Source organism: Saccopteryx leptura, chromosome 5 (assembly GCF_036850995.1).
Source record: "Saccopteryx leptura isolate mSacLep1 chromosome 5, mSacLep1_pri_phased_curated, whole genome shotgun sequence".
Lineage (NCBI taxonomy): Eukaryota > Metazoa > Chordata > Mammalia > Chiroptera > Emballonuridae > Saccopteryx > Saccopteryx leptura.
The window spans coordinates 28,046,539-28,060,080 of NC_089507.1; the positions used below are offsets into that span (position 1 = coordinate 28,046,539).

At 37.9% G+C, this 13,542-nt stretch overlaps 1 protein-coding gene across 7 annotated transcripts in view; it reads left to right on the top strand.

Moving 5' to 3' along the window:
* Positions 1-13,542, top strand: part of KLHL5 (kelch like family member 5) — a 90,519-nt gene that overhangs the window by 13,431 nt on the left and 63,546 nt on the right. The window contains exon 3 of one of the 7 annotated variants that reach the window (XM_066385079.1): positions 1,728-1,764. The exons of 4 other annotated variants lie outside the window; for them this stretch is intronic. In XM_066385079.1, the coding sequence (XP_066241176.1) occupies positions 1,728-1,764 (37 nt within the window). Of the gene's footprint in view, positions 1-318; positions 341-1,727; positions 1,765-13,542 lie in introns of those variants that run through there. 2 more of the 7 variants (XM_066385080.1, XM_066385075.1) reach the window with 2 other exon arrangements.

Consider the following 13,542-nt stretch of genomic DNA (forward strand, 5'->3'; position numbering starts at 1 on the left):
TGAGGATATATGTTAAGAGCTGACAAAAAGGGGAAGGGGTCTGGGTTCAAACTTTGAAATATCTGAACTGTCATTCTAAGACGTTCATGTGCTCTTGTTGCTATGCTGATGAACGGGTCTTCTTAGGTTCAGGTCAACATTCAGACTCACTCAGCTGCGGTAGGTTTGTTGATTCAGAAGGCTCCTAGACAGGAGCCGCAGCTTGCCAGCAGGGCAGCATACATGTTTCTCATTGGTGGTTGTGCCCCTTACAGCAAGCCAGGCAAGCAGTTCGTGTAGCTATCTGGGAGACCTCCTTGCAAGTGAAAGCTCAAATGCGAGGAGACAAGGCTCACACCAGGTAGGTGCAGGGGCCACAGTGGCTTTAAAAACCTCATGTTCCACAGAAGACGACATTTCTTATACAACTCCACAGAGGTGGCTTCCAGCCCTCCCACTCAGGGAAGTAAGGCTTCCTGTCGGGTATTTATAGTTTATTTATAGTCCCTCTGAGTCCAGATGCAAGTTTACTCATCATTTTTGGTATAAACAATGTTGCCTAGTAACATAGATGGCAAACCTATTTCCATCAGAGCTAAGAGAGTTAATTAGCTGAAGGTTTAGATTTTTAACTGAACCTTTAATTAACTGATGGAAAAGATTTTAACTCTACTCATACTTGTTATTCGTAGTATCTTCCATAGTCCTTTTCATTTGGGAAGTAGTAACACACATTTGCTACCTTTGATGTAGTGTGTTTTAACTTTTTATGATGAAAAAAGTATGAAATAGGAAGAAGTGTTGAGAGTAAAGGAATGCTAGAAAGGTAGACAAGGACCACTAGACTGTTATAAACACTGAATTGCGTAAAAAAGATCTTGGTTTTTATTTATCTTACAGGTGATTGAGAAAAAATATATATATATATAAGTTTTAAGGAAGAGTGATATGGTCAAGAATTGCACTTTGGAAGGTTGTGTTTGACTGTAGTGTGGAGAGTGGGTGAGAGGGGATTTAGACTTGAGGCTGGTTGGCACATTTCTACTTAATATTTGCCATTCTTTGGGGAGATAGTTCTCCTATAAGCAGAAAGAAGGACTACTGAATTTTGTGCTCTACAGGAGTTTAGAATTGCTGGACAGATTAAAATGGTCCCTTGGAGGGGTATGAATCAGCTTGTTCTTAATTTATTCCTGAATTTGGGAGGACTACCCTGAACTGCCCCCTAAGAACCATGGATTATCGCTTCTCGGCCTTCTGGCTAAAATCAAGTGTAGAACCACGGATTAACACGAAGGATATCTGGCCTCCATTGGTCTCCATTTGACTCACCAGCATGCCTTACTTTGCTTTTTACTGGAGTCAAAGTATAGAATAGACTTTCAGTGGGTATTTTTGGTTTGTTTTTAGGTTTAGTTTTAGGGCAAGCTACGAGTTTCTTTAATGGTTAACTGGCTTAATTAATATTTGTAGTGATTAACTATTTCTAATTACAAGCAGCTAAGAAACAGAGTGCTTCACATTTTTCTATTGCTTACATTGCCCTTTACTACCCTTCCTTACCTGATTTATGGTGTTCTGTCTAATATAAACATACAGTTTATAAAATCTGATTGGCCCTGCAGCCAAATCAAGTTGATCTGTGATTGGCTTATTATGGGCGCAGAGAATGCAGGCAATTCTGCTTGATTGTATTTGTGTCTAGAGAGTACTGATTGATTACTTCCTTCCCCTCCATCACCATAAAGCTGCACAGAGGACAAACACTTACTGGATTTGGTTCAGGTCAGTAAAAAACCAAATTATGGTTATCCACACTGTTACTTTTTATGGCACGAAACACAGTTGGGTGTCTTAGCACATGCGAAACAGGAAATTTAGCAGTGGTTTGCCTTCATCTTTATGGCATAACAGTTCTCATCCTTGTGCCAAGCAAATGTGTACTTCACCGGTGACAGATCTTTCCTTTTTTACCGATCATCAAGTCAAACAACTCTCTTGAAAAGTAAATATTTTGTTGTAATCATGCTTTGGTCTTCATAGTATCTACTGTGATAACTTTTATAGATGAGTGTGGAGATAAAAAGACCAAATAATATTAATTTAGGTGATTTTTAAAATGTTGCTTGCTCTACAACCAGATATCAGTCCCAATAGGCAGTTGATGGATGAAAAGGTTCTTTTAATGTTAATGTGGGTCAGCACTTTGCCCAAAAGAAATAGTGACAGAAATTGGGAGGGAGCCAAGTGGGGCAAAACCTATGAGGCACTTGTTCTTGGCAAATAAATGCCATTTGACGTTTAATTATGATGAACTTAACTGTAGTTGTTATTTTAGGAGTGATGTGTTCTTTAATTACTGGCTTTTTTTTTTCTTTTTTAGTGCCTTATTTACTTTAAGCTTGGTCAGATCTTACTGGTAAAGAATTTAAGTTTGCTCTACTACTCTGTCCTAGATATCTAACCTTGTGCAAGTCAACTGTCCTCTGAATGTGCTTGCTTATTTGGACAATGGGGGTAAATACCTACTCTACCTCCTCACGAGGTGGTTGTGAGTTGCAAATGACAATACTTGGAAAGAAAGAAGCAGCGAGGTGTACTTGAAAGTATCTGGTCTTTAGAATCAGTTCTGCTTCAAAATGAATGCTGCTACTGACTGGATATATGTAACCTCGCTTCAGTGTCTTATCTGTAAGGGGGAGAGAGTTAGCCCTGTTTGCCAGAGTTTTTGTGACAACTGAATATCTCAATGTAAAGTATTTTACATACTACTTTGCACAGTTAGGCACTTAGGAAACAGTAGCTGCTGTTACAAATCCTGATCTTTACTCAGTGCTTGCACATGCTACTCACTGAAGAGTAAACTAAAGATCAGAAAGTAAAGTAATTAGCCCAGATTATATGTGAGCTGGTGGGTGATTTAGCTATTGGGTTTTTTCTGCTATATCACTTTGGCTACCATTAATAAATGATAACGTGGGAAAATAAGCAGAAGCATCCTCCACTAGCTACCTCTGAAGAGACTCATAGCTTTAACCTAATGTTTCTCTTTCCTCTGTAAATTGTACTTCCTGATCCCAAGGGCCAGCTGAATACTCATAGCTGAGTAGGCTGCTCTGTAGTAGACCCGCACTTCTGTGCTTGCCTGTTGAATTGGGTTCTTACTAGGAGTAAGTTGTGTTTTACTCAGAAACCTATTTTGGACATTTATGCTTCTTATTATAATAATAAAACATTAATAAACATGTAAATTAGTGAGTATAAAGAAAAGATCATTCTTTCTTTGAAAGTTAAGTTGAATGCTTTGGGACATCCCATTATAAATGACTTATTAACAAATTTGCTATCAAATTGGATAACTCTTAAGAGATGGGGGTGGGGGACTTATCAATGTCTAAAACAGTACATGTTAAAGTGTTCATGGACCAACTAACTGATCTTTAGAATATTAGTGGTTCTCAGGGAAATGAGGAGCTCACACCAGAGTGGAAATGAACTACATCACTAAGCACACTGTTTAGTTCAGTTCTGACATTTTTTTTCACAGTAAGACTTTCTCCTTGAAGTAAACAGAACATTAATTTACATCTGGCACAAGCATTTTTATCTCATAGTGGCTAGACTCCTACTCTAATGGATTCTGTATTCATATTCTTTCAGAAGTGCTTTTAAATTCTTTCTTCGTTTATAGAAACCATAAGTGGAAATCATAGATGATGAATCATTGTGGGCATGGCTAATACAAGAAAGAGAACCCAAATTCAGTGGGAGGCCCATATCAAATATATAGCATTAGCCCTATATGAAAAAATTTGTGAATAAATGTACTCTTATGTGTTTAAATTATAAAGTAACATCTTTAATGATATGTAAATTAATTTTTCAAGTACAGGATTCCCCCACTATCCAAAAGTAGAGCATATCCTGTGAAACCTTTCTAAGCTGAAATGGTATAAGGCAGTGATTTTCAACTGGTGTGCCACAAGAATTTTTAAAACATGCAATACCTGACTATTTAGTCAGGGGCATTGACCTCTTATTCCTTAGATTGTCAAATAAAAAACTGACAACAGCCAACACAACAATAGCCATCTAGCATGAATGAATCAAAATTATACCTATTTTTCTTTGTCAGATTGGCAAAAAAATATTTCTTTTCGGTGTGCTGCAGAATTTTAGTAATGAGTTTATGTGTCTTGAGATGAAAAATGTTGAAAATCTCTGACATTAGGCAAAGAAGCAATTACCACTCATTTGTATGTGAAAAATTTTTAATGTTCCTAGACCCAAAAATCTTACCAAATCATGCCAAAACACATATAAAACCTGAAATAACGCTAACATGTAGTGAAAACAGGGATGCACAAAATAAACCGAGATAAAGCCCAGATGCTCCCAGACACACAGTTCACAGCTCTGGTTGCTGGATGCTGAGATGCTGAGTGTAGTTCTCAGGCTGGAGCTGGGCGGGACCACAGCCCCGCTGGGGGGCCACTCCCTGTGTAACTGGTTTGCAGCCACACACATGCTGAATGCTATTTTTGCTTTTTGCCTTTCTTTGTAAAAGTGAAAATCCTCTTTGAATTTCTTTCACTTGGTGGAAATATGTTCTAATGTAAGTTTTCATAAAAGCAAAAGTGATGTGAAATGAACTTTCAAAAACTGGGGAATACCTATACTGACTTTCCCCTTTAATGAACCAGCTATAGGTTTCATCTGACAACGGGGCTTTTACTATATATACCCTGAGTCCCAATTTGACTGGAAATATATCTTTGACCTCTGCAGCAGTCTTAGCATCCTATTCATGCACCTGTATACCTTTACCATGGTGTATTGTAATTTTTAAATTGAATGTCAGTTCTTGTATTCTAAGTGTCTTGAAAACCATAGTCCTTTCTGTAACCTTCATGAGTTTCTAGTCTAGGGGAAAAGGCAGACATTAAGTAAGTAATTTCAATCAGATTATTGAGTTATCTGAGCAAGTAGTTTGGGGTGCTATATGCTCCCATAGCAAGGAGACACAATTTAGTTTAAAGGTTAAAGAATACCCCACTTTTTCACCTTGATCTTATGTAAGTATATATCACAGTGCTTTTAGGGTACACAAAGAAATAGAATGTCTATATTGGTGCCTTCTACCATGAAACTTCCATTTTCATTGTATATCAGAGTTTTTGGCTGCTGATTTTTAAATTTCCAATGTAGCTTACAAAGCTAAATCTCTTACCTTGTTATAGGTGAATTTAAATTCAATACTTATTTTTAATTTTCACTTTTTTGATTAAATCAAATATATCCCAATTATTTTTTTTTTATGAGTTCTTTGTAAATTTTGGAAATTAGGCCCTTATCTGAGCTGTTGTTTGAAAATATCATTTCCCATTTAGTTGGCTGTCTGTTTACTTTTATATCAGTTTCTCTTGCTGAGCAAAAACTTTTTATTCTGATGTAGTCCCATTCATTTATCTTTGCCTTCACTTCTCTTGCCATTGGAGTCAAGTTCAAAAAATGTTCTTTAAAACCCAGGTCCATGAGTTTAGTACCTATGTCTTCTTCTATGTACTTTATTGTTTCAGGTCTTATATTTAGGTCTTTGATCCATTTTGAATTAATTTTAGTACACGGGGACAGGCTGTAGTCGAGTTTCATTCTTTTGCATGTGGCTTTCCAGTTTTCCCAACACCATTTGTTGAAGAGGCTTTCTTTTCTCCATTGTGTGTTGTTGGCCCCTTTATCAAAGATTATTTGACCATATATATGTGGTTTTATTTCTGGGCTTTCTATTCTGTTCCATTGGTCTGAGTGTCTATTTTTCTGCCAATACCATGCTGTTTTGATTATTGTGGCCCTATAATATAGTTTAAAGTCAGGTATTGTAATGCCCCCAGCTTCATTCTTTTTCCTTAGGATTGTTTTGGCTATTCGGGGTTTTTTATAGTTCCATATAAATCTGATGATTTTTTGTTCCATTTCTTTAAAAAATCTCATAGGGATTTTGATGGGAATTGCGTTAAATTTGTATATTGCTTTGGGTAATATGGCCATTTTGATTATATTTATTCTTCCTATCCAAGAACAAGGAATATTTTTCCATCTCATTGTATCTTTTTCGATTTCCCTTAACAATGCTTTGTAATTTTCATTATATAGGTCCTTTACATTCTTTGTTATGTTTATTCCTAGGTATTTTATTTTTTTTGTTGCAATCGTGAAGGGGATTATTTTTTTGAGTTCGTTTTCTAATATTTCATTGTTGGCATAGAGAAAGGCTATGGACTTCTGTATGTTAATTTTGTATCCTGCGACCTTACTGTATTGGTTTATTGTTTCTAATAATCTTTTTGTGGAGTCCTTCGGGTTTTCGATGTATAGGATCATATCATCAGCAAAAAGTGATACCTTTACTTCTTCTTTTCCAATATGGATGCCTTTTATTTCTTTGTCTTGTCTGATTGCTCTGGCCAGAACTTCTAGCACCACGTTAAATAAGAGTGGAGAGAGTGGACAACCCTGTCTTGTTCCTGATTTAAGGTAGAAAGTCCTCAGTTTTATGCCGTTTAAAATGATATTGGCTGATGGTTTATCATATATGGCCTTTATCATGTTGAGATATTTTCCTTCTATACCCATTTTGTTGAGAGTCTTAAACATAAAATTGTGTTGTATTTTATCAAAAGCCTTTTCTGCATCTATTGATAAGATCATGTGGTTTTTGTTCTTTGTTTTGTTGATATGGTGTATTACGTTAACCGTTTTGCGTATGTTGAACCATCCTTGAGATTCTGGGATGAATCCCACTTGATCATGATGTATTATTTTTTTGATATGTTGTTGTATTCGGTTTGCCAGTATTTTGTTTAGAATTTTAGCATCTGTATTCATTAGAGATATTGGTCTGTAGTTTTCTTTCTTTGTGCCATCCTTGCCAGGTTTTGGTATGAGGGTTATGTTGGCCTCATAAAATGTGTTTGGAAGTATTGCTTCTTCTTCAATTTTTTGGAAGACTTTGAGTAGAATAGGAACCAAGTCTTCTTTGAATGTTTGATAGAATTCACTAGTATAACCGTCTGGGCCTGGACTTTTATTTTTGGGGAGGTTTTTAATAGTTTTTTCTATTTCCTCCCTGCTGATTGGTCTGTTTAGGCTTTCTGCTTCTTCATGACTCAGTCTAGGAAGGTTGTATTGTTCTAGGAATTTATCCATTTCTTCTAGATTGTTGTATTTGGTGGCATATAATTTTTCATAGTATTCTACAATAATTCTTTGTATATCTATGATGTCTGTGGTGATCTCTCCTCTTTCATTTTGGATTTTATTTATTTGAGTCCTGTGCCTTTTTTCCTTGGTGAGTCTTGCCAAGGGTTTGTCAATTTTGTTGATCTTTTCAAAGAACCAGCTCCTTGTTTTATTGATTTTTTTCTATAGTTTTTCTGTTCTCTATTTCATTTATTTCTGCTCTGATTTTTATTATCTCCTTTCTTCGGCTGGTTTTGGGTTGTCTTTGTTCTTCTTTTTCTAATTCCTTAAGGTGTGAAGTTAAGTGGTTTATTTCGGCTCTCTCTTGTTTGTTCATATAGGCCTGAAGTGATATGAACTTTCCTCTTATTACTGCTTTTGCTGCATCCCAGAGATTCTGATATGTCGTATTTTCATTTTCATTTGTCTGTATGTATCTTTTGATCTCTGCGCTTATTTCTTCTTTGACCCATTCATTTTTTAGAAGTATGTTGTTTAGTTTCCACATTTTTGTGGGTTTTTCCCCCTCTTTTTTGCAGTTGAATTCTAGTTTCAAGGCTTTATGATCAGAAAATATGCTTGGTACAATTTCAATTTTTCTAAATTTGCTGATATTGTCTTTGTGGCCCAACATATGGTCAATTCTTGAGAATGTTCCATGTACACTAGAGAAAAATGTATACTCTGTCGCTTTGGGATGAAGTGTCCTGTAGATGTCTATCATATCCAGGTGTTCTAGTATTTCGTTTAAGGCCACTATCTCTTTATTGATTCTCTGTTTGGATGACCGATCTAGAGCTGTCAGCGGAGTATTGAGGTCTCCAAGTATGATTGTATTTTTGTTAGTTTTTGTTTTAAGGTCAATAAGTAGCTGTCTTATATATTTTGGTGCTCCTTGGTTTGGTGCATATATATTAAGGATTGTTATGTCTTCTTGATTCAGTGTCCCCTTAATCATTATGAAGTGACCATTTTTGTCTCTGAGTACTTTTTCTGTCTTGTAGTCAGCATTATCAGATATGAGTATTGCTACACCTGCTTTTTTTTGGGTGTTGTTTGCTTGGAGTATTGTTTTCCAGCCTTTCACTTTGAATTTGTTTTTAACCTTGTTGCTTAGATGTGTTTCTTGTAGGCAGCATATAGTTGGATTTTCTTTTTTAATCCATTCTGCTACTCTGTGTCTTTTTATTGGTAAGTTTAATCCATTTACATTTAGTGTAATTATTGACACTTGTGGGTTCCCTACTGCCATTTTATAAATTGCTTTCTGTTAGTTTTGTATCTAGTTTGATTCTTCTCTTTTGTTTTTCTATCATTTGTTTCTGTTTGTTTGTGTTCCATACTTCTTTCCTCTGTTGCTACCTTTTTTAAGTCATGTGTTTTTGTGGTGGTTTTTTCTAGGGTGGTTACCATTAAGTAATGAAAAGGGTACCTACCATATTCATTGTAGTACCCTATCTTATAAGTATTTCTGCACTTCATCGTCCTTTGCTACTGTTAATCTCCATTCTCTCCCCCCTTTTTTTTTTCCTTTGTTGTCACAGTTTAAGTTTGGTTTTATTGTGTTCTTGGTGGAGCTGTTACTTGTGGTGTTGTTTTCTTTTGTTCTTTGAATCTGGTTGGAAAACCCCCTTTAGTATTTCCTGGAGTGGGGGCTTTCTCGTGATAAATTCTCTCATCTTTTCTGTATTTGTGAATGTTTTTATATCTCCTTCATACTTGAAGGATAGCTTTGATGGGTATAGTATTCTTGGCTGAAAGTTCCTCTCTTTCAGGGCTTTAAATATTGGGGTCCACTCTCTTCTAGCTTGTAGAGTTTCTGCTGAGAAATCTGATGATAATCTAATAGGCCTTCCTTTATATGTTGTACTCTTCTTTTCCCTGGCTGCCTTGAGAATTTTTTCTTTGTCATTGGTTTGTGTCATCTTTATTATGATGTGCCTTGGAGTGGGTTTGTTGGGGTTAAGAAAACTCGGTGTTCTGTTTGCTTCTTGAATTTGAGGCTTTAGTTCTTTCCACAGGCTTGGGAAGTTCTCGTCTATTATTTGTTTGAGTATATTCTCCATTCCATTTTCTTTCTCTTCTCCCTCTGATATACCTATTATTCTTATGTTATTCTTTCTGATGGAGTCAGATAATTCCTGTAGGGCTTTCTCGTTTTTTATTATTTTTGAGTCTCTTTCTTCTTCTCTCTGTTGTGCCTCAAGTTGTTTGTCTTCTATTTCACTAATCCTATCTTCAATCTGGGTTGTTCTGCTAGCTAAGCTTGTTACCTCGTTTTTCAGCTCGTGAATTGAGTTTTTCATTTCTGTTTGATTTGTTTTTATAGTTTCAATTTCCTTGGTAATATATTCTTTGTGTTCATTGAGTTGTTTTCTGATCTCCCTATATTGCCTTTCTGTGTTTTCTTGTATATCTCTGAGTATTTTTAAGATTTCTATTTTAAATTCTCTGTCATTTAGCTCCAAGGCTTCCAATATGTTAAGTCTTTTCTCCATAGATTTTTCCACATCTATTTGTGTTACCTCTCTTTCTTTTGTATCCATAATATTCGATTTCCTCTTTCTTATTGGCATCTGAGGGTGATCTTGTTGATAGCACTAATTAGAATTAATAAAGAGTAAAAAGTAAAAAAAAAACAAAAAAAAAAACCAAAGGGTAAAACACCCCACAAAAAAAAGCAGTAATAATTTTATTATTTCCCCCTTTTTTTTCTTTCTTCTCCTTCCCTCCTCTCCCCTCCTCAGGGAAATATCGTGCCTATAATGGAGGGCCTGGTTTGCGGTGAAGAGTTCAAGGGGCAAAAAAACAAAAAAAGGGGAGTAGGGACCTACTAAATGCAAAAAAAAAAAAAAAAAAAGGAAGAAAATCTTAGACAAGCATAAGTTGATCTGCCTGCGGGTGATGGTCAACTAAGAGATATAATGAGAGGGATAAGAGGGAACCAGAAAAAAGGACAAAAAAAAGAATAATAAAGAAGAAAAAATAAAAATAATAAGTAAAAATATGTTGTATTAAGTGGAGCAAAGACCAAATACAATAGAGACCTTGGGTTGGGAGGACCCAAAATGCCACGAAAATAAACTAACAAGAAAAAAACAAAAACAAAAGCGAAAAAGAAAAATAAAGCCAAAAAAAACCTTGTGTCCCAAATTAACTAATTTGTTCGTGATTGAGGATTAAATGGGAGGAAAGTAAAACGAGAAAAGAAAAAACGAATAGAAAGGAAAAAATAAGAAAAAGAGAAAAACGAAGGAAGAAATAAAAAAGGAAGAGAAAAAAACAAAATAAAGCAAAAAAAAACAAAAAAAAAAAACAAAAGAGGAGAGAGTGAGAGTTAAGTGTCCTGGAGTATAACCCCAAAGGAGGGTGAGGATGAGGAAGAGAAATAAAATGTAACACTTATGGGTAGTGTAGTTCAAGAAAAGGGAAGCATAAGATGGGCAGAGAATAGAAGGACCGAGGTGGAGGAAATAAAGGCAATAAGATAGAAGAAACAAACAACAACAACAACAACAAAAAAAAAAAAATTAGTGGAACAAGTTGTAAAGTCTGTGGATTTTTCTTGATTTTGAGATGTTAACTTCTTCCTTTTTCTTTTCTCTCCCTCTTCCTGGTCGGTGACTCTGTACCCCAGGCTCTGCCCCTGTGTCACATTTAGGTAGGGATTTGCAGTTGATGGGATTCTATGGCAATGTCGTATAATTGGCTTTAGTCTTGCTGGTAGTCAAGGCTTGTTGGCGTTTGCAGGGTCCAACGATGAGAGAGTTTGCTTTCGTGGATTCTCTCTCCTAGTCCCCCCTTCCTGAATTAGCAGCCTGGTGATCCAGCTATAAGGCTGCCACTGCTTCTGCCTGGGGAGTAAGAGGCTCAAAGAGCTGGGAAATCCCCACTCTATCCCCACTCAGTGCAAGGCTTTGGGAAGGGCTCTGACAGTCAGGGCCTCCAGTGTAATCAGGCGGGGGTGGGAGTCAATTGTTGTCAAGGTGACTGTTCAGCGCCTAGCATTCAGTTGGACCTCTCAACCCAGGCTTTCCACACTTTGTAGCCTGTTTTGGCTGGTAAGAAGAGGCACTAGTCTCTGCTTGCGACTAGTGTGGTATAGATCTTATTATCTGCCAAGTCCTTCTTGTTAGCGTTTATCCCTGAATATGGAGGCTCTATCAATCAGAAGTTGCCCCCGCCCCTTTAGCGAGAGGCACTAAAAAATATCACGCATCTTGTCTTGGGTCGGTGAACTGAGAGAGATCTTATCAATTAGAACCGAGGGTGCGCAGATTTCACGGGTTAATTTAATTTTAGTAATTGGGTCGCAGCTGTGCTCCCGAAGGTATTTCAGGCTGCCTGCGCACGCCCCTCCCCCAACGCTTGATTGTTAGCTTGAATGGCTGGGTGAGGTGCCCCGCCTGCGGAGAGAATCTCCCAAGTAGGGAATACCGCCCTGGGGCCTCTCCCGCTCCCCGTGCGCGGGCCGCTGGGAACGTTAGCGGTGCTCGGTCTGCAATGCTCGGTCTGCAACCAGACCGGGCGCGCGCCAGCGGCTGCTCGCCACTCCGGAGTGTGGGTGGTGCTCGCTCTGCAACCGACCCGGGCGCTGCTCGCGGCGGCTCGGCGGCGGCTTGCGGCTGGCGGCGGTGGCCGGCGGCGGCTGGCGGCGGCTGCTCGCGGCTGCTGCTCGTGGCTCCCGAGTGCGGGATGACTTACCACAGGCGCACTTCCTCGCGGCTTGAATGAACGTCTCTGCGGTAGCTTCCTCCACACCCTCGTCTCTCAGATTCAAGTGATAACAGTCCTTTTGCTTTCAGTTTGTGTGGAACTCCGTAATGCTCCGAAGATAAATTTTCCTGTTTCTAGTTGATAAATTTGTTGTGATTTTGGGGAGATCTGTCGGACGCGCTGCTCACGGCGCCATTTCCGTGACGTCACTCTCCCAATTATTTTTAAAAGAGTTATTTAACATCTGATTTCAGAGTGTATTTTGTTTTTTGGGTTTTTTTTTTCATTAAAAAGAAATTCTGATGCAATGTGTTTGTGGTACCTGGTAGAAAAAAAATAAAAAATAACCAATGTTAAGAGCCCAGGATTCATCTATCCACACTTTAAATTTCTGACTTTTTAAATAGATTGATTTTAACAACAAGCTAGATAGGGTTCTAAACCCTTACTTCTAGCTACTTAGTTGCTAGAAACATAATTAAAACCTAACTTTTCCAGTGTTATGCTCAATTCTCCTGAAACTATATCCTTCTTACTTTCTTATTTAGGTCAGTTACCATTTTTCTTCCAGTCACCCAGTTAGAAAATGCTGTCTTCTTTGACTTCTCTCTGTCCATTTGCCACACATTCTATAAGATCTGTCCCTGTAACATCTTTTAACATCCATTTCAATTTTAAATCTTGTTGCTTCCAGCCAAGGTTAAACCTGTCACCTTGAAGAGTTTTCTAACTGGCTTCCCTACTGGTGTCTTCCCTTACAAATTCATTCTTCATTCATTTTTTGTTGCCAAAAAAATAAAAAAAAAATTTTGAGCCATCCTTCTAGATCCTCATTCTCTCCCAAATAAAGAACATATTTGCTCCTTGATAATTTAGTAAGGATTTCATTCAAGATCCTCTTTTGTTAGATTTTAACATCTTCCAAATCAGTGTCGGTGCCATTAATGTATTCGTTTATTCTTTTTTTTTTTTTTTTTTTTTTTTTTTTGTATTTTTCTGAAGCTAGAAACGGGGGGAGACAATCAGACAGACTCCCGCATGCGCCCCACCGGGATCCACCCGGCACGCCCACCAGGGGGTGACGCTCTGCCCACCAGGGGGCGATGCTCTGCCCCTCCGGGGCGTCGCTCTGCCTGGGGCAGAGGCCAAGGAGCCATCCCCAGCACCTGGGCCATCTTTGCTCCAATGGAGCCTCGGCTGCAGGAGGAGAAGAGAGAGACAGAGAGGAAGGAGAGGGGGGAGGGGGGAGAAGCAGATGGGCGCCTCTCCTGTGTACCCTGGCCGGGAATCGAACCCGGGACTTCCGCACGCCAGGCCGACGCTCTACCACTGAGCCAACCGGCCAGGGCCTATTCGTTTATTCTTTAAGTAACTATTTGAATGCAGTACACTACACAACTTGTTAGAGATGTAATGATCCCTGTTCTGTTGGATTTTACTGTCTATTTTCTCATCTTTGGGTTCTTTATGTCTATAGCACAAATATTTATTGAGTTTACATAAATACAGGATACTTTTGCATTTATTATGTTTGATTTTTATGAAGTTGGAGAAGATGTAAAAAATATATATTTCTAGAATTAAAATTAAACTTCAGATCTTTTCTAA